Source organism: Ambystoma mexicanum, chromosome 4q, assembly GCF_040938575.1.
Source record: "Ambystoma mexicanum isolate Mex_15411 chromosome 4q, UKY_AmexF1_1, whole genome shotgun sequence".
Classification (NCBI taxonomy): Eukaryota; Metazoa; Chordata; class Amphibia; order Caudata; family Ambystomatidae; genus Ambystoma; species Ambystoma mexicanum.
The window spans coordinates 181,561,624-181,583,173 of record NC_090928.1 but is presented as its reverse complement, the minus strand read 5'-3'; the positions used below and the strand labels follow the sequence as shown (position 1 = coordinate 181,583,173).

General features: G+C 45.2%; 1 protein-coding gene across 2 annotated transcripts in view; it reads right to left on the bottom strand.

Annotated features, from left to right (window-relative positions):
- RNASET2 (ribonuclease T2) overlaps positions 1-21,550 on the bottom strand; it is a 522,081-nt gene that overhangs the window by 250,735 nt on the left and 249,796 nt on the right. For both annotated transcript variants that reach the window (XM_069607702.1, XM_069607703.1), the window contains one exon: positions 1,766-1,830. In XM_069607702.1, the coding sequence (XP_069463803.1) occupies positions 1,766-1,830 (65 nt within the window). The remainder of the gene's footprint in view (positions 1-1,765; positions 1,831-21,550) is intronic.

Here is a 21,550-nt window from a genome sequence, read left to right as displayed (position 1 = left end):
CTAGCCAGCAATAAAAAGTCACTTGCCACCTACATTCTATATAATTTTTTATTCACCAAGAGACATGTCACTTTTGCACAATGCCTATATACTCCAAAAAAAAAATCTAAATTGCACATAAATGATGTGCTATAAAACATTAGAAATCTAGCACAATATAAATGTAAATCCACGACTATAATATTTAGTTGGAGAAACTGAGGTATGCACCCTGAAATGGCTCCGGTTGAGGAAGGCAGCCATTTTGAAGGCATAAGTCCTAATGGTTCAAACACAAAAACGCTGCCAAATAGCGTCAAAGCACTGGGTCTGCTTTACAGCAGGCTGCAAGATCGGATATAACCTGCTGGACAAACGAGCAGTGGCAAAGCCAACACATTTGGCTTTTGTGTCGGTACGGGATCCATATTGTTTAGGTACTGCCATAATGGTACAAGCTGGCCATGAGAGGCAACGCCTTGAAAATGGTGCTAGTACATGGCCATTTTACTGCCAATGCCTATGTAGTGCCCATATGAGAGCCACAAGGTGGCTTTGCCAGTGCTGGTTTTCACCAAATTCAGTACAAGGACACATGCTGCTTATAAATCAAAAGGCTGAAGGCACATTTGCTTAAGACAATTGTATTACAAAAGGAGCCTGTTTAGGTGGTATCCCTACATATCATCCCCACCAAAAATGTTGCCGTTTATATATATGGTCGTCTGGAACGGCCATAGGCGATATTTTTGGGGGTGATCATTTTTGGGGTTCTTGGAAGCTGGGGTTGCAGGGGTGTCCCCCGCTCCTTTAAAAATAATCCAGGGGTTGCATGGGTGTTCCCCGCAGGTTCCAGGCCTTAATACTGCCGCAAAAATATTAAGGCAATATTTTTGTATGGCAATATTTTTGCAGGGATATTAACACATGGAACCGTTTAGCTGGTGTACAGCAGCAATTAAGCCATTACCTTTCTGAAAGTTTCTCAGAAACCACAAAACTATACTCCGAAATCCCAAAGGGATGGGGGAGGAGATCTGCTTTTTGTGGGGAGGGACCGGTAGTGGGTGGGAATGGCTATAGGGCAGTCAAGGGGTGGTTAAATAAACACCCATTAGCCTTGCACCTCCTCACATCTCTCTCTCCTATTGTTAATTCCCATGACAAAGGTTTCAGCTTATAGGAAGAGATTTCAGCACCATCTAATAGCAACAACTAAAAAGTAACGAAATAAATAACTGAAGAAGCATACAAGGGCTGAAGGAACCTGCAGGGACAAGAAGAACCCATGGTTACAATGGCAATAAGCAAGGAGCGTGTTGGGGCATAGCGGCCACTAACTGGGAAGTGTGTGGGTGGGGATGACAGCAGGAGGGAACGGGAGGGAAATAAAAGATTAATGTGGAAGAGGGAGAAGACACATACCGGCTAAAGCAGCATTTAGAGAGTAGGAGAGACAAATATAAGGGACTGTGGAGATGTACATGCTTACACAGGTGTAAAAGCAGAGGGGATTTGAGTGGGCGCATTGAAGACTAGTTTCACAACGGAAAGTCTGAACCTCTAGGCCAATGGGATTGCCCAAGCGTGGCAGTATGGCAGTCAAGCTCAGTGAGCAAAGGGCACAGAAAGCACAGACTGAATTTTAGCGATGAAGACAGCTTTTAGAATAAGCAATAAATCTAAAACAGCTTTCATTCTGGAAGGGAAAATGAACACTGCAAAAAGAAAATTACAAAAATAGAAAGACTTTGCCCACTTAAAGTGGAGAAGATTTTCAACTCACCAGAGCTGAGTGTGATTTGGGTGAAGCACATCTGGCCAAAATGAATTCATCTCTGGCAAAAGGTCCTAAAAGCAAAGACAAACATGCTTAAACACAAGGCAATGGAAGGCAATCACATCCTTCAGAAAGGAAATTTAGAGGTGCAGAGCAATCATCAGGTGGTGGGCATTTAAGGAGAAGACCACAATGTCGAGTAGCCCATCACTTTCAGGTACAAGGGGAATAACAATGAAAGTGGGGTACTGAGCTGGACAATATCTGTGATTTCACTGAATCCACCTCACCTAAAGGAGAAATCTTTGAATAATGTGTTATTATGCTGGGGGAGAACCCCCCCCCATTGCCCCTCCCCACTTCCCACTACCTTATCCTATCCACTTGCCCAACCCCGTCTATGTTTTAAAAATGTACCTTCTGACCTAACCAATAGGAAGAAAAAATAAATGTGAAGATTTCTGAGTAGGTGAAATTGTATTTGGTGAAATCTATGGTATCGGAGCTAGACATTGCTCAATAAGTGATTTCGAAACTGGACAGCGGAAAACACTGTACATGCGGAACACACTGTACATGTCTAGCAATTTCAGCAAAATGTTCTTCAGAAAAATGTTGTGAAACATTCGCAAGGCAAACACATAATATTTCACAACATGCAGCAGAATTAAACAACATCAGCAATTTTATGCGAGCCATTTCAAACGTGCTGAAATTTGAGTTTGAACAACACAGACTTTAAAATGTGTCACACAATGCTAGATGGGGCAATCTAGAGAGAACAAAATCGATTCTCCTTAGCCAAAATTGCATAACTAAAATGTGTCCTACATTTTAATTTCAAGGTGTGTTTTGAGACGTATCGCACCATAATTAAATAGATAGCCCTTTACAAAACATACAGATTCGCGTTGGTGTTATTTCGATAAGAAATAACATACATAGGAAGCCTTACACAACACAGTGGCCATCGCTTAGTAATAATAATAATAATGTGCTTGGTAGGGTAACTTCACAACTCTGGTGTATTTCTGGTTTTATGCTATTTTAATCGCTGGAAATAAACATCGAGAGGGGAAACAATATATATTTTTTAACCAACTAAACACCCATCCCAACATATTTTAGGACTGCTGCAATTATATAAACAAACTCCAGTCCTAGAATATTTGTGGAAAGTGTTGGATAGTGGCTTTTAAAAAAAAAAAATACTGCTTCCCCCTCGATGTTTATTCCAGCGATTAAATCACAGGGTACAGTATTTCTGAATGCGAAAGAACCAGATGATTAAAGGGTAGATTGTGGCGAAAACACGGGGAACATATACATGAGACAGCCATAGATAAAATAATAGGTGCCCACTCCCATAACCAGCTTTAAAAATACACAGTTACTGCCAGAGTAAGCCGAAGGATGAACATAAGAAGGATGGGCTTGGGTAAGTTATAGTGGTGGTGTAGGGGATAGGACAGCCCCCATCCATGATTAGCGAGTGGATCTTACGTCATTGCAAGAGTTTGGCAGACTTTGATGATGGTGGGAGGAGCAGGCATTCCAATGGAGAGAGCGAGGATGGGGAGAGGAGTGAAGCTCAAGGAGGCAGAGCGGGCTGGGTGGATAGACAATGAGGAGAGAAGTAGTGCAAAATGAGAGGGGGAGAACATGGAGAAATGCGGGCAGTTAGTCGAGGACAGGAGAGGTAGGACCTTGCTGTAAGGGTTTTTAAAGGATGTTAAGAGTTCCATGAATTGTAGAGGAAGCGGTCAAGGAGGTAAGAGGCCACCCAAATGAGTTAAGTGCCCCTGAAGCCAAGGGTGGAGATTGTGAGAAGAAGGGTGGTTAACTCTTGTAAAGGCCCCGGAGAGGTTGAGTTGGGAGAGTATGAAGGAAAGGCGATAGCGGTGAGCAGTGGCTAGCAAGTTAGACTTGGCTGAGAGAAGTTTCAGTGGAGTGTTTCCTACAGAAGACGAATTGGAGTGAGTAGTCGGAGAGTGTGTGGTCCTCGAAGGAGCACGCCAAATGGTGAAAGACTACTTTCGACGATTTTGGAGTGATGGGTCTGTTGAATGAGGGATTGTTAGGTTCAGCAGTTGGTTTCTTGATAATGGGAATGAATGGCCACTTTATAGCATAGGGAAAGACGTCTGTGGAAGGGAGGTATCGAAGAGGGAGAAGAGGTAGGAGATGTAGGAGGATGTGAGAGCCGCTATGTCTGTTTGCTGCACAAGCACGTTGATGGGAACACAGTGTAGGTTTCCAGATTGGATGATAGGTAGGAGCTCAGTGCAGTGGAAGGGGTGGGAGGGAAGAGGGATAGTAGTAGATGAGTTAAGCAGATTTGTGTGCCTTTGGAGAAGTTAGATGCAAAGTCATTTGCAGAAACGGGTCAGGGAGTGTTTTTGGTGAGGCTGAACCAAGACTTTGAGGGTCATGGAACGTTCTCAGGGGTGGAAATGAAGAGAGCATATAAGGTCAGCGTAGTGCAAGGATTTAGCAGCATCAAGAACAGTATCAAGAGGTGGAGGGAGTCTGCTAACCTTGCACCAGAGGCAAAGTTGCAGACACATCAATGTCTTTAGTTGGATGACTGGAGAGATCCACAGTGGAGGACCGCAGCATGATGGGAAGGCGGAACGAGCAAGAGATAGCAAGTACATTAGTCCACGCTTCAAAGGCAAGTTTAATGGTGTGGTCAAGCGGGTTAGAGTGGACTTGGAGGGAAGACTTGATTTTCTTTTAGCAGCAGATGAAAGAGGGTGGCTGAGATAGTGAAGAGGATGAATGAGTATTTAGAAAGAGAGGGGAGAAGGTCAATGGTGAGTGTGGAGAACTACAGCACAAAGGATCTTATGTACAAAGGCTCTTCTTGGATAGATGGCGGTAGGGTGTTCCAGAGAGTAGGAGCTAGGATAGTGATTCTTGCACCACCTGCTCCCTTTCTGGTGAATCTTGGTGTTGCTAGGGTTAAAGTGGTAGAGGAACATAGGCAACATGGTTTAGAACTTTTAGAGATATGCTGATTGAGGTAGGTAGGTGCATTGTTGTGGATGCATCAGGGCTTTATTGATAGGATTTTAAACTCAATACAGGCTTTGATAGGCAGCCAGTGAGCTTCACGCCATGCTTGGCAGATATGATCCGTTCGTTTCATTCCCCAGACTGCCAAAAGGGCATTGTTTTGGATCAGTTGCAGATTGGTTAAGTTTTTTGGTCGAGGTTTCGGAGAGAATGGCGCTACAATAGTCCAATTTGCAGCCGGTTGTCAGAAAAGAGAAATCTTCTACTGAAATTGATGAGCTTGGTGGAGTAAGCTGCTTATGAGGAAAGGGCCTTGAAGTGTTTTTGCATGGAAAATTCTGAGTCTAGGTACACTCCCAAGGTTTTCACATGGCTGAAGACATAGGTGATGTTGCCATTGATCAAGAACAAGACGAAGGCCGGGTCAAGGTGTTTGAGTCGGTGCGAGGAGCCTACAATAAGTAGCTCAGTTTTATCATCATTGAAGCAGAGACGGTGGTCTGCCATCCAGGTGTGGAAGATACTATAAACCCGATTAATGTTAGCAGGTGTGGTTTCCAGTAAGTTTCAGTAATACTCGAGTGTCGTTGGCAAAATTTGCGTAGGGGATTTCAAGACTGTTTAGGTGATCGAAGAGAGGCTTAGAGTGCATGTTGTAGAGTGTAGGTTACAGACACAAGCCTTGCAGGACCGCATATGAGACGGGGATAGGGTTGACTGATTCAGAGAAGATCCTAGAGGTGCGCTCGCTGACAAAGGAGTTAACCCAGCTGGTGGCATCTTTGGAAAAGTTGAAATTGGAGGTGAGTTGATTGCATAGGATGTCGTGGTAAACAAGATCAAAAGCCGCAGAAAGGTCAAGTAGTAGAAGGATGGTGAGGATGCATTGGTTGAGTTCACCCAGTAAGACCAAAGGGGCATCAGCTGTGGCACAGCAAAGTAGTAGGTCCAGTGCCAAGAAGAAGAGGCTAAGCTTGCTAGGTGGGAACAAGGTTAGGAGGATGGCAAGAGGTGGGAACAAGAAGTTAGAGAGGTTTTCAGAGGAGGCAGTAAAGTCAGAGGTGGATGAGGAGGGGCTGGTGTTGTGACCCTGCTGATCAAGAGACTAACACCACTGCCTGCAAAGCAAGGAGAATGAGAAAAGGTAGCAAATTTTCAATAAATAAAAATAAATAAAGTGTCTGTCTCGTGAGGGGAGATCAAGATTGGAGTTATGGCCATCACAGACAGCTAAGGAAAATTGTAGTGAAAGCAGTCAGTTTGGAAAGAACTGGATTGGGCATGGCAGGGGCCCAGACTGGAGGTCAATAGCAATGCTATGGAATTGAGGGATAGGTGAGGAAGGAGTTGATGTAAGATGAACAAGGTAGAGGGGGTTTGAGTGGGTTGAGCGAGTGAAATAGGAGCGGCCAGGGAGCAATTTATAAGGAGAGTCAAAGATGGGGATATGCAAAGTGGGATAGAGGGAGCACTCAAAAAGTAGATTTGAGTATACATCAGCGCTAGGGGAAGAGAAATAAATGTAAAGGTAAGTAGGATAGGTAGGAGTATGATGGTGAGAGAAGAGTTGGGTTGACAGGTAAAGTGATGCGAGGACAGACCTACTAAGAGGGAGGATTCCCCTGCTGATGTGCCAGAGAGCTGTTTGTGATCAACAATCAGTTTAGAAGTGATAATGCTGGACGTGAGCAACTACAATCAGTTTAGGAGAAATAAGGACCATTGCTACTGGCAATAATCAACGTAGGAGTAATATGATGGTAACACCCAACACCAATCAGATTTGGAGCAATAACCACTATGGTTTGAGTTCTTTGCGGGAGGTGAGAGTCGTGGAGGCAAACAATCGCCTTCATACCGCAATGGTTTATATAACATGTGTTCTGTATTAACAAATTGGTAAAGAGGAGTTTCCAAAAGGTTTACAAAAACACGAAATAGAGGAATACTGCCAATCCCTCTTCACCCGCAATTCATACCAATTGGACACATTGCCCTCAAGTACATCATATTAATGTGTAGGGCAAGACATGCAAGCAAAGGGGGCAGGCGATGAAGCACGCTGTGAGGCAAGTTCCTGTGAATGGCGGTATAATGCATCCTCGGCCAGGAAGGCAAAAAAACTCTTGCTGGGGCTTAGGTGGAAGCAGGTTCTATATATTGATAGCTTAGTGCTCAGGGGAATCTGCCACAAAAGCCTGCATGTGTGTAGCTTGCCTCACACTGGCAGCAGCAGAGTGACTCCAGATAGGAGCAGTAGTTAGTAAAAACAAAGACATTCATTTGGACTCGAATCACAACCCATCCGAAAAGGTGCAGCCACAAACGATCCTTAAATTGTCATGCACCACGCTCTCGAACTTTCTCCTGGTATCGGCTTGGAATGCCTCCAAATTTCTCCAATTTCAAAAATCACTCAAAATATGGCTTTTATTACAACACTGACCAAGGACTCATTCTAATGGATTCACAGGCAGCAACTCAGTATTGCTCTACTGTTAAAGTATGGCAGCCCAAATGCTGGCTAACCACACACTGTACAGCACTCGGCTGCTATCGAGCTAGGTCTCTGCTTTAAACAATAACATTTTTTTTAAAGTGTCATCACTATAGAAGGAAAACATTTATAAATACTGATCATAGACTTGCAGGCAGTGGCGCTCTCACACCTTAAAAGAACAAAACATTGGTGCTCTCACCCCTTAAAAAAACAAAAAGGCACCACTGCGGGATTACTTGCATCTTGCAGTTCTCTGCAATACAGATTGTGTGTCCGTTCCTTGCTCCTGAGAGGATTTACGCCCATTGCAGCTCAGTGATCTCCAATTGTTATCATAGCAGATGCTTTGATCTGAAACTCCAGTCAGCCCTACACACAATAGTCAATTGTGAAGGATCATGTGAATCGTAGTCAAAAACATTTGGGGATCCACAAGTTCGGACATCTTTTCCCATCCAACGTAATTTTCTGGTCGCAATAATCATCTGGCCACTTACCCTGTTCATGACAATTTGGAAGGCACTTCTCCCACAGTGTTTTTCTCAGACCTTCTGCTTCTTTTGTCAAAGAGCCTTAAAGGTTGTAGGTGAAAATCCTGAATGTTTAAGTATGGAATAGCAAAGATCTACAATGGAAAAGGTTGAATCTCAAATAATGAGATTGCTATCCTAGCTGTCTCCTCACCCTCCTCCTCCACTACATTATGGATAGCTTTCTTCTAAAATCTACATTACTAAATTCAAGTTTAGATTTTCTTTCATACTTTTAACGATTCTATAATTTGTGTAGTTATTACCAGATGCTTTTAGCTTTTAAATGGATCCTGCTGCAGGTGTTTCCCCTGCTGAGCTGCACTATTTTTTTGGTTTTGGCACTTTCTGGTGATCTAAACCACCACATTTCAGCAAAACAATTGCTACAAGAAGAAATGGGTTCCAAGAAGCAGTCTTTGTGGTAGGCATGACAAATGGAAATGCTGTGCCATACAATCCCGAAGCACAAAGTGTTAATTCCTGTTGTAATGCACGGATGTAATCCAATAGTGGCTTGTTTGATGTATTTTCTCCCAATCAGGAGTATTGTTGCATGTATGTCACTTTCAAGCTGCAAAGTGATCTCTTCAGACACAGCCATCTTGTTTTTTCTGTGGACCTGCGGAGCGGTGACAAGCAGTGGGGCGCTGTGTCCTTCATAGGGGGCATTTATAACTGGAGGACCACTACAGACGCTCAGGATGAAAGATGGGAAATGAGGCTCCCGTGCAGGTTTCTGTGATGCTACAGTGCATGTGCCGAGGCAACTGGGAACACTGGGGAGAGATTGAGCGAGATACTGAGCGTTGCATCCCCTGCTCGGAATGCGTGGAAAAGAAGCAGGCTGCCGAGTACAACATACGGCGCACTGACACTTCAGACGCCTTCTACCCATGAAACAGGGAAGCGAGAAGCAAGATTTTACTTGACAGGAGCAGTCCTGACGCACTGACTGCCGCCCGCCAAGAACATAACTGCTGAACCCATATGCATGCATTAATATTGGCCAACCCCTAAACCCTCACCCATAATAATTGGCTCACAAATTGTGTCAAGTGTTTGCAATAAAAGGCCGTAGGGTTTTATTGTACAGATATGGTTATGGCAATAAACAATCACATATCGTAATAGTAACATACTTTTGGGCACCGGTTCCTGAGGTTATCCCCTCTGGCCCGTGCCCGCCTTCTTGTGTCCCACGACTTGTTGTGGGCAACGCACAGTGCTTTGTACTTCTTTTTGTTATTCTCCCTTCTTTTGTAGGGTGGGAAGGTTCTGTGGTAAAGAAGCAAAAGAGGTTGGAAGACACCAAGTAAACAGTGAACCTCCTGTTTGTTTGGGTCCCCGTTCAGGGTCCACAAACAGATTGTGTTTACTCAGAGCATGCAGCTCTTATTTATAAGACCCAGGGAGGCCCTGGGTCTTTGTTATGCAGGTAGTGGGGGCTGCTGTTGTCACAGCCCCCGGCCGGATAGCCGACTGTCTGGCCCCCTGGTGGGGGCAGGTATTTGTACCTGGGCCCTGCCTGGCTGTTGGTTTCCTTATGGTGCTTAGCACCTTGCTGTTTGGAGGAAGGGTGAGGTGATTGTTCACACTTCACCCTTCCTTCGCTTTGTGCTGCAGAGACTGCGTGTCTCTGGAGCTTGAGGGAAGGAGAGGAGCAGGCTGAGAAAAGGTTGGGCCTGCCCTTCTCCCAGGCTGCTGATGGTAACAGCAGTTACCCTGCCTCGCTTTTGGGATGCCCTGCAGCATTGCAGGAATGGGAGCTCTCTGGCTACCGCTTGCCATTGCCCTGATCTCCTGGTTAAGATCTAAACTCTATTCTCGTGACTGTTACTTTATTTACCTGTACTCTTGTGTTATTTCACCAAACGTTCTGCATTTTTCTTTAATAAAATGATACCATTGTGTGTGTATGTATATGCCTTTTGTTGTTAAACTCTGCCATCCAATGAGTTGATCACATTTTCAGTTTAATACACTGGTTTTTTATTCCTCCTGATGCTGCCCACTCAAGTGCCTATCACAAATTGCACTTGCTTGGCCACTTGCGCTCCAATACTGTCCGATTGCACAGCCCGCGAGGTGCACATCCACCTTCTCTCCACCCTCTTCTTGCCTGCTTCAGTTAAGCCATGTCCTCTGGAGTGATTACCCTCTCTGCTCGGTTTCATAGGCGACACAGAGAAAACCCATCATTCCCCCCTCCCACCCGTAACAACCAATGGGAAAAATGCTTAATACCTTTATTTGGACCCTACTCTCCAGGAACCAAAGTTTATTTCAAGCCCCCTCGGCACTATTCGCAGAGGAGAATATACCAACCGCTCCAGATCGCTGCTAAGAACCCGGAAACACTTTCACAAAGCACTTCACTTCCCCCTTGCACTGTTCAAATGCATTTGGTGAGAATCAGGAACAGAGATGACGTGTGCATGGTACATCAATGCAGCAAATAGGACAGAGGCGGGATCTGGTAACAAAATAACTGAGTGCAGGGTCAAGAATACAAAAGGGCACATTACTCTCCTTTCCTCGCACACATGTGTGTACTCCAGCCTCCCCTCGAAAGTCTCTTGTCTCCCTAACCTCCCACCCACGTCTTTCTTTCTATATCGCACACTATCACACTGCTCTTCTCAGTGTAGACGCCACTTCTATCCCCAGTTCTCCTCCATTTCTCCTGCCCCATCCTTCCTTCTCTTTGTTCCCTCTATTTTCTCATCTCTCCATCTCCCCTTAACACCTCTGCTCCTCCAGTCTCTCTTCTCTCATACACACACTACTACTCTCCTTTCCACACACACACACGTACTCCCGATAAGTCCTCGTCTCCCTTACATTCCACTATAACACACAATAGCACTCCATCTCTCAAGACCCCTCCTCCCCCCTAATCTGAGAAACACCGCAGAGTGTACACACGAGGCTCTCGGATCGAGTTCAAGGGAGTAGTCTGATACGGTTGCTTGCAATTCCCATCACTGACAGCGGTTTTGGGGAGATGGATAAGGATCCGATGCATGTGCACTGGCCTGTCTCGTCTTTGATGGGTGGAGGGGGGCAGACCCAGGCCTCATCCTGCCCTGCACAGGTACCTGCCTCTTGCGATGTGGAGCTATGAAACGGTCTTGTGGCCTCATGGGGTAAGGCCAGAGTTTGAGGTAGTGCCACAACAAGTCGTTCCAGCTCCAAAAGCCTCTGTTCTCATATGCAGGACCTGGAGAGGCAGGCTTAGGCACAGAAGCAACTGGACCCGACAATTTGTAGGGTCCAATCGGCTCCATGTCCGAGTGCAAAGCGCTAGAAAGGCAATTATTATTTCAGTCATGTGAGTGTACAGGAACTGGCACATGTCCTCCATTTAAAAAAAATATATACCAACGCTGGGATGTGTCCCAGCACAAGTCTGAGCAGACCACAGTCACAGGAGCCAAAAACCATTGAAGCGGCACAAGTTACTGACACCAGAGGGTGCACCTGTTCTGGGGCACTGGTGACACCATCATTCCCACTCTCCCTGAACCCCACTTTAAATCACAGTGAAATGTTTGATTGAAGCAATTTGATCGCCACAAAAAAAAGAAAGATAAGAAAGAAGAAAACAATGGTATGGCAACATTGACCAGTCAGTCAATTTTAAGAATCGTGGAGGTGAAACCACTGCTGATCTGATACCTGGGGAGCCAGGAACACAATTGGAATGAACAGACTTACTTCTGATGGGTTGTACATGTCAGAACTTCTGAAGGGGCGCTTCAAGAGGTGGACTGGCCTATAAGGAACTCTGGAGATTTCCCGTTACGCCTCTGCACCCTGAGCCTCTTGTGCGATAATCCATTTTATTTCAAAATGTTCTCGAAGGAAAATGATTGGTCTTGCTGAAAATGTGTAATATGGGGCCACTTTAAAAATTATTATTAGGTCAACCTTCCGTTCCCAGTGCTGTGTATTAAAGTGCCACTCCTCGCCTGTGGAATCCCAGGGGACCCTGAATGTGTCTTTCTGCGAGTGCCTACAAAGCTCTCATCTATCACTTCCTTATGCACTGTGTGTGATCTTGGTCCTAGTATGTGAATGTAACCACCTGATGAGGAAGCAGGGCCAAACCCACAGGGTCCAAACCTAGATGGTGCCCCAGGGGGGTGCGTGTGGGGGGGGGGAGGGAAGAGCATGGGCCTATCCTGCCTAGTTTGCAGGGTCCTCTCCATTGCCTAAGCACATTGCACCAGAAACTGGAATCCACATTGAGCACTGTGCGACAGTCAAGGCCAACAGATTGGCAGAGAGTGAGTGAGAAAGTGAGCGTTAGATTTCTTTCCTCGCGAGTTCCGGTTTAAGGATGTTTTCCACTATTTCAAATAATAATTTTCTAATAAAGTGTGGGTACTTCACAAACCTCATGTTAGGAGGTAAGGACATACAGCATGGAGGCTCATAAAAAAGGTACAACAGTCCAAACCTTATTTGTATGCAACAGGGTTCTTAGCAGCGACCTCCCAGCTCACCCATCCAGCTAACAAACTTATCTGGAACCTCTGCTCCACTCTAGACCACCCTGAGGTTCCAGGTTCCATGTCCTGGGACTCAGTGTCACAGTAAATATTTACAAATTAATTGCACACCATGGAACATCCATAAGCAAAACCCATTTACATGAAATGCACTCCAACAGCTCCCTTCCTTCCACTAAATGATAGTTACACTCCCTCTGCGAATTACAGCCACTCTCTTCTTACTCCACACTCCTCCACCCTTGACCAGCACCGACACTCCCATATCTTTGACCACCTCCATAGGCTTTGAGAACCTGGAGTTAGCTTTTCTGACTTTGACTGGCAACTTCACCTTGATTGTATCACCTGGTTTTATATCAACACTTTTACAACAATTCCTCATCAAACCTCCTTTTTGCCTTATAGCCAACCACAGTCTCTCACACTTTCTACCTCCAAATTCCCACACCTTGACAAACCAATCCAACCCAGTGTAAGAAACCCAATGGTATTCTCCTGCCTACTCCCCCGCGATCTTCCAATTAGGTGGCCAGGGAAGGGCCATCGCTTTTGGATCCCGACCCTGGGGGTGGACAAGCGAGGGAGGATCACCTGAGTGGAGGGTCACGGGGGATTGGGAGGAGATTACCCAAGGGAGAGACATGGTATTACCCCGTTCTTAATTGCACACCAACCCACTCTCCTCAGCCTCCTCAGTCTCCATGGGGTATTTCAACTCTCACCCCCATGTCCCCATTTCCAATAAGTACTGGGACGAGAAAGAGGCGATTGGGGCAATGAAGATTACCCATAGGGACACAAAGGGAGATCTACCATCTAACACCTTTGAATTGTCCCACTAATAGAGTCAGGCAAGGTCAGGCACATTACCTAAATTGTGCACACCTGACTCCAATTGACTCAGCTGCAATATAAAAAGTGTGATTCTGCCAGGGTCTGTGAATGAGCTGGGGATGCTGACAGGACCAGAGGAGCCAAGGAGCTGAAGGAAGAGGATCCCAGAAGGATCCGTGTAGTGTAGGACACAGACGCTGGCTGTGTCTCCAGGGAGCGTGACGGAAGGCAGTCTGTTGGCCTTGTTCAGATCAGTGCTTGTTCCCCTGAGACGTGTGCCGGCCCCAGGGATGTCAGAGGAGCAGTTGTGAAGACCCTAACCTCGACACAAGACCTCTTTGACCTGCTCACCAGCACTGCGCTACTATTGGTGAGTTTAGTGAGCCAGAAGGAAACTCAGTAGCATGCGGGTGGCTGGAGCAGGAGGACTGAGAAAAGTGAATAACCCAGTGAGTGAAAGCGGGATAAAGCAAAGCCAAGCAAGAAAAAGGGAAAAGGCTAAGCGAAGTAAGGGAAAGCAAAGCAAAGCGAAGCAAGCAAGGGCTGAAAAGCTTGAGGAAAGCACAGCTGGAGGTGCAGAAATAAAGAGAGCAAGTGTGCTAGGAGTGCAGAAAACAGCCAAAAAAGGGTGCAAGTGACCTGAAACCAAGAAAGACAGCAAAGAGACAGAAAGAAGGAAACCAAACAGCCAAGAGAGGGTGCAAGCGACCCGAAAGTGAGAAAGATGGTGCAAGCGAGAGTGCAAGAGGCATGTAAATGAGAAAATGTAGGTGCAAGAGAGCACGACGAAAAGCAAAAGAGAAGTGTGCAAGAGGCACAGAGAGGTGAAAAGAAGGTGCAAGTGTGCACGATAGGAAAAGAAGGTGTACAGGAAGTACAGTAGGGAGGAAAAAGGACAGAGTGGAAGAGGCACTGAAGAAGAGGTGCGAGAGAATAAGGAGAGGGGTTAAAGGTCAGAATGGTCACGCCTGGGAGGAGCAAAGAACCTGGCATTCTCAATATTCCGATACTACCCCATGAAAGAACTTTACAGTGAAAGGTACATCCTGAGAAGAGGAACTTTTTGTTTGTTTCTTGAACTGCGCAAAGAGCGGGGTAGTCTTGGGGGAAAGGAACCCTAAAAGGCCCACTAATGACATAATTGGACTTTATGAAAAAGATGTCTAGACTTGGGGAAGGCAACCCTGAGAAGCCTAATAGGAACTGTGTTTTTGTTTGGAACTGGAAGGATCAAAGCTTGGAGAAGGGAACACCAAGAGGCCCATAGACATTGTTAACTCCATTGACTTTCTGCAAGAGCCCTACACGTGGAAAGTTCCAAGGGCAACCCTCTTGAATTGAACTACTTTGAACTGGCAGAACTACACCTTTAGGTAAGACTACCTGAAACCAGCTGTGATTTACATTTCCTTTTAAATTACCATTTTTCCTTTCAAAAGATTTCCATTACATTTGACAAGAGTGAGGGCAAGCATAGGTTTGGACACAGACCAACTATAGTTTTGGACATCGACGGCTCTTAGAAACCTCAGTTATGGGAACAATGCTCTTAGGGCCAGGAAGGCATTACACCAACCCCACAGTTTGATAATGAAGGTTTTCAAACTGTTACTTCTGAGTCTGTGTCCCTCTTGATACCATGCCAGTCTCACACCAGGCACAAATGTGCATTGGGCTTCCTGCCTGACAAACATCTCATTCTACCACCCTATGGGTCACCACATGTGGAGCCAACCTATATTGAAAAGTTCTTTCCATGACAGCTCTAATCCAATCCCCACCAGTGGTAACTGCAATCCTAATGATGTCCATCAAAGTGCGATTAAACCTTTCTACACATCCATTGCCCTGGGGATGATATAGAGCCGTAGCCATCTGCTGAATTCCATATTTCTCCCAAAATGTCCTGAATTTTTTCGACACAAGCTGGGGGCCATTGTCCCACAAGCATCAGCAAGGAAAACCCGATTTCCGGCCATTTAGATAGCATATCCATTCCTACCAGTAGATATGTATCCTTGGCTCCTCTGATGGTGAACGGACCCAACAAATCTAAGGCAATCTCATCCCATGGCAGGGGCTATACCGCACCTTCATGGGTGGCTTGCACACCCTGAGCCTTTTGTCACCATCCACACAATCTGAATATTCCTTTACCATAACTCACCTCCTGTTCTTCACCCGGCCAAACAACAAAAAAAAAAAGGCTCTTATAATTGCCTTGTTTCTCGCCAAACCTAAATTAGCTCTGTGGCCCAATTCCATGACTGCCTTCCTCATAGAACAACCAGTCCATGCCCTTTGCACAAATATGAATCTCTCACACAAAATGCATCTATCACCTTCCTGTACCCCTTGACCATCACCACTGCCATATGAACTTGCCTGCATTCATTTCCTAAACTGCCTGAAAAATACTTCCATTGGTACATGCCACATCACATTCCTTTTGCTTCATGCTCTCCTGCACCTGAAAAATCTCAGCCACTTCCTCCTCACCTTCATCAACACACTCTCCTGCCAAAGGGTTACACACCACAGACCTGGACAATGCATCAGCAACAACATTGTTCCTTCCTTGAAAATGTTCCATCTGAAACTAAGCCCTGTACCTCTGGTTCTAGGTTGTATGTGCTGGGCCTCACTATCACAGTAACTATTTACACAGTAATTGCAAACCAAGAAACATCTGTAAGCAGAACATATTTTACATGAAATGCACTCCTAATAACTCAGAAAAGGGCATTGGACAGGAGCACAGCGTGGATCCCTGAACTGCTTTCTATGTTCATTTTTAAACCTGGCTGCTTGAGTTCCTGTAATGGACTGGATTCGAAGTGAGCAGGAGCTATCAGGAGAAGAGTACCACTATTTTTTTTTTTTTACTGTAAACAGTTCCACTACTTTTTAAAACCTCTTTCACAATTGCGGAACGGTGAAGGATAATGTGGGGGGACACTTGCGAGCATTGGGAAGTAACGTCAACATGAAATATGAACATTTCATTCAGGTTCCTCTTTCACGACTACAACAAAAATAAAATGACAAAAAAATATTTTCCAAAGGAACAGATTTTCATATTACCTTTCTGTTTAAGTACAAGATGCACGCACCTTTTAAATCTGAGAACCTGTAACAAAACAGGTCTGTATAGGAAGAGGTAAATGAGATATTTTGCAGCCTTCTATCGGCTGCCACGGTCTAGCGGTTAAGTGTCTTGTTTCTTAGGAGCGCAGCCAGGGTTCAAAACCCAACTACAGCCTGTTATTCTTTCTTTTTAAATTTTATAAACACATGGGGGATGGTGGCCACCCTCTCAAAAAAGTGGTCAGATAACGTCCACCTGTGTGGTCCCTTCGACTTGGGACCTGTACTTTTTGAAGTTAAAGCATAACTCTTCATTCTACCACCCTACGACACTTCAAGTGAAATCGGTTTAATTTGCGAACACTGGATAATGTGTCAGCCTAGACGGACTCCATCTGGCTTCATATTAACTATCAGAGGGAGAAAGTATGTTTAACACTTAGAAATGATCGCTGCAGTGCTGACACTCCATCTCCCACAAACATTTAGAAAATGTGTCAAGTTGTCTCAGGTTAAATGCTTAGATGATAAAGTTTATATGCACTGCCGGTTTCACACAGAACTTAGCTTGTGACTTAACCCAATGAGCTATGCCACCGCTCAGCTTCTTCACAGTTTAAACAACTAAAGGCACCCCCACCACAGCTTCGCACATCTAATGCAAAGAAACCCCAAGCATGCAACGACTGATGACAAGTTCCCAAGGAAGAAATGCATAAAATTGGAGGCCTTGCAGCTATGAAAGGTGTGCGTGCATATATTTTTTTATTACAAATATCTACATGTGCAGGAAATCTAACATAAATTTACCAAAAGAGGGATCCGAGGCTAGTTCAAACTTGGAGAGGTGTAGCTAGCATAAAAACTATCAAATAGACGTATAGCTGTCTTACATAGAAATACTTTTTGTAGCAAGGCTGCTCACACTGTTCCAAACACTTGGGGCAAAAACATGAATAATTAAAAACACACATTTCAGACATCTAATTTTATGGAAGAATATTTCAACCTGCTGATAATATATTTCTTCTAAGCCGTTTTTTAAATAAAGGGTTGGAAAAAACAGTGCACCCTCGTATAAGGTTGTCACATTACTTCATGTTTCATGTCACTGGTGGGTCTCATGCCCCGGTCCCAGGTCTTTCTTTTACAAACCATAGTAATCTGCTACTTACATGACATTTCTGCAGCTGATCTGAACCAAGACAAGTGTAGCCCTCAGGAAATTTTGGGTCTGACAAAGACCAGGAATTTAGTTATAAATTAAACACAATGTGGATGAAAAGAAAACTGGGAGGTCACAGTTGGAAATATAAATGCATATAGCACTGTTGGGAGATCGTAGGTGTTATATTGAGCAATAAATGTTGGCTCTGATGTCAGCATGGGTGCCCGTTTCATTGCATGTGTCTTGCCCGATTTTGTGTTATTTACGCGTCTATGTTTTGTTTTTGCTCTAGACTGTAAGTGGATAATCCTTTGAGAATATTAGCATCTATTTACCCTCAGTGCCTTTGTCCCAGCGCCAGTATGATTGCGAAATGGTGGGAAGTGGTACACTCCGACTAAAGGGGCATCATGTGTGTCAGTGAGGTGATTTCACCTCAGAAAGCAATTTTGCCCTGTTGGGCTAGGTAGTGGGTTGTCTCGTGGGACAGAGAGAGGGAGAGCTGATAAAGGAGAACGAGAGAGACCAGGGGAGAAGGTGGGCGTACGAGAGAGGGTGTCTGTCAGCGCAGACAAGGCCGGCCCGCCCTGTCCGTTTTCGCTCTCTCCTTGAGAGAGTTAGTTCATAGGAGGGCTGGAGAAGGGGGTTGACAGCTGTTCAACCTCAGACAGATCAGTCGGGCCTGTTCCACGTCAAAATGTACCCTCCATTGGGGAAGCGTGACGGAGGTCTGACAAAGCACCCAGAGTGAGGAAGACAACCTGGCATTTTTTTTTATTCATACCGGTTTCGGGTCGACAGTATTCTCCGGAGTGCCCTGTGGGTGAGGCCTTTCTCCAATTCCCCACTACTAAACTATATCAACAGAGGTACGAAGGTAATAACTTGGCGCAAGGTGTTTTGACTTATCCAAACAGCACTCTGCGCACCATGTATAGGGTATAAACCACCGCTTTCCAACTTTGTCGTTTTTTCACTGCGAGTCATGCGTTAGGTATAAGTGGCAATTTTATGTGGCGATCTCCCCTCAGTTTAATCTCTGCCAAGAAGACGGAAGAAAGACTTTGTAATGAAGGCGTTACATAGCAACCTGTATACTAGTTCCCTAAACATTGTAAAATTGAGTCAATGCGAGTTTCACAGTTGTCATAAGTGTAGCGAAGGTTTTATTTTTTTAGAGGACATTTATTATAAACCCAGCCCCTTTCAGTCATCGGGGAACGTTCACCCTCAAAGACCCACTCTTTGTTAATTTTTTTGACCATTTAGAATTTACACAGTCAGGTCATAGATTAGTAGGGATTCACTGAACTACTTCCCGTGGTATTAACTATTTAAGTCCGTCAATGAGTGTGTAGGTCGTGTTGTGTGGCAGACTGCAGCTGCCATTAGGTCTGTGGAAACGTCAAGTTTCACCTCAGAACCAAAACATTAGGTCTGTGGAAACGTCAAGTTTCACCTAAGAACCAAAACCTCTACATAGTGATAAGGTGCGATGTTAGCCTAAAAAGAATGTGCATGGTATAACCAATCCCAGTGTGTAAACAATAGGCCTCGCTGCCGCCCACTGGGTGGGTTTCATTCTGTTATTCATCTAAAGGTGGAGGCCAGAGAAATGTTTTAATGTGGGGAGTCAAGGCTTGCCTACACTGTGGTCTACTCTGAGGTTGAATACAATATAATGTGTTAACTCACTAATATATTGTTTTATTCCCGAAGGCATCTGTTAACAGGGCCTTTGCTGATTAAATAAGGAGGCACTATGTAATTTGTAGTAATTTCAGGAGACTATTCTGGATTTTGACTTAAGGTTATGAACTAGAAGTATTATGGATGGTAGGTATTTATGCCCAACAAATAACCACAACCCATCCATTATTCATGTACTGATGCGATTTATGTATTTAGGCCCGAAGTATAAACGCCAACCATCTACTGGTCATGCATTAATGCTATTTATTTGTTGCCTCAGATATAAATGACACCCATCCACAGCCAATGAATTGATGCCATCTCTTGTTATTTTTATTAATGTCAAATTTATAAAGCCTGTTATTACTGCAGACAAACTCATGAGTGTGGAGCTTTATTTCAAGTGTAGCCGCCTCCATGTAGGACCAGCCAATATAGAGATCTGTAATCGGTTTGCGCACCCATGGTGGTGGCCTTGATACACTGTCCCAGATTATGTCCCTGAAGTCTCCTATTCGCGCATGGGTGTGGTAAGGTGTGTGTCCGTTTCTCAGGATCCCTACAGGTTGCTAATTTAGAGTTCACTCATACTCACACACAGTGCGTCATTCAACACAAAAGGACATGCACACCTTACACAACCAATTCCATTGTGGGGTTTCTTTTTAGTACCCTAGCCCAGCCCATTCTATCCTGTAAGAAACCTGAGGGTTTCCTCACTCCTATTCTCCCCTGGATCCTCTGCTCAGCTGTCCAGGGAAATGCCCTCGCTTTTGGATCCCGAACCTGGGGGTGGAGAAGAGAGGGAGGATCACCTGGGTGGAGGGTCCTTGGGGATTGGGAAGAGGGTATTCACAGGCAAGACATGGTATCCCCCTTTCCCTTATGACAACCAACCTAACCCTCCCCAAGCCTTTAAGGGCTACTGTAAAACAGCTCCCCTCAATTTTCCTCAATCAACCTATTACAGTACTGGAACAAGGAAGAGGCGACTAAGAGTAGTGAACACCAGTAGGTCATTTCACCACTCTAGTACATAGACGAGGAAGATACCTGCAAAGTACTGTAAAGTAAAGGTCTCGCATGTCACTTTAATTGCAGTCAGGCAATGCCAATTGGGAGCTCACACCTGCAACCTGTCAAGCGGTTGCAGGTGTATAAGAAGGGTGGAAACCAGCAAACAGGGACTGACAGGGAGACCAGCAGGGAGTCCTGTTTGCGAGGAGGCAGCAGTGGTGGGTCCTGCAGGGAGGCCAGGATGCCGGCCAACGATGCTGAGGAACTGTGGAGCCCAGGAGCAGGCAGGCCGTAAGAAATCCACATGTTTGTGAGCCTCCAGTATCTGGGATTCGCAGCCATAGCTGCAGACACAGAAAGGAAAGCACAATAGACTCCAGCGTTGGAAGAGAAGAGGAGTGGCCGGCGGGAGCAAAGAAGCTTCAGAAGTTTGAGCTGGACTCACAGTGCCAGGCAAGCCAGCAGAAGCAGAACAACGCAGCTGCCCCGAAAACAATGCGGATGACCAGTGAGTGAAGGGAAACATCCCTAGAAGCCGAGGTGCTCCTAGGGTCTGTGTGAGAGCGAGACGAATGCGGATTGATCAGAGTAATGTGTGCAGATTGAAACAAATCCAAAGCCACAGGATAAATGAAAATGAAGCTGCAAAGTAAAAAGTCACTACAAGACATAAAATAACCGGTATTGCATCCCAATTCACTGGATCATGATTCATTGCTTTTCATTCTATAAATCATGTCACACTAACTGCGATGTAGTTTCAGAGATGAGCATGTTTATTATTCTTTGCACCAAGCTGCAGGACATTTCAGGGCCTATACAAAGGAAGACAGAGATTCAGGCTGCAGGCTGACCCCAGTGTTTACTTTTAATGAGCACTTTGGCTTATGGAAACTGCAGATTGACTGCGTGGGGGCTAAATATTGGGGAGTCAGTCAGGATGGTACAAAATGAGTTAGCCCTTCTCTCTAACCTGTTATTTCTTCCACATCTGTTCCCCGGCATTTTTCTATTCAATTATTTTTTGGGAAAAAAAACAAGCATATATTCCAAGATCGCGGCTGGTGGAAGCAGACGTGTGTAAGCGTCTCTCCCTCCGGGCCGCAACAGTAGCATCTACAATAAAGCACACAAAGCCAAAAAAGCTACACTGCTGGTACACGGCGGGAAAAGACAATAACACCTGGAAAGTTTGAGGCGGCTCCGGACGAGAGAATTAACCCTACGGAACGTGGGAACACAAGACCACTCGAGCGGCTGAAGAAGTGAGGGAGTAGGTGGGTGGTGGGAGGGGGGAGAGCCCACACAGATCAGCAGACTTGAGCTCCAGAACCAATAGCTTGAGTACGACGCTGCAGATAAAATCAGCAGTGACAAGGACCGACGACGGCGCCCAGGTCCAAACAAGCAGAGACCAGGTCCAAA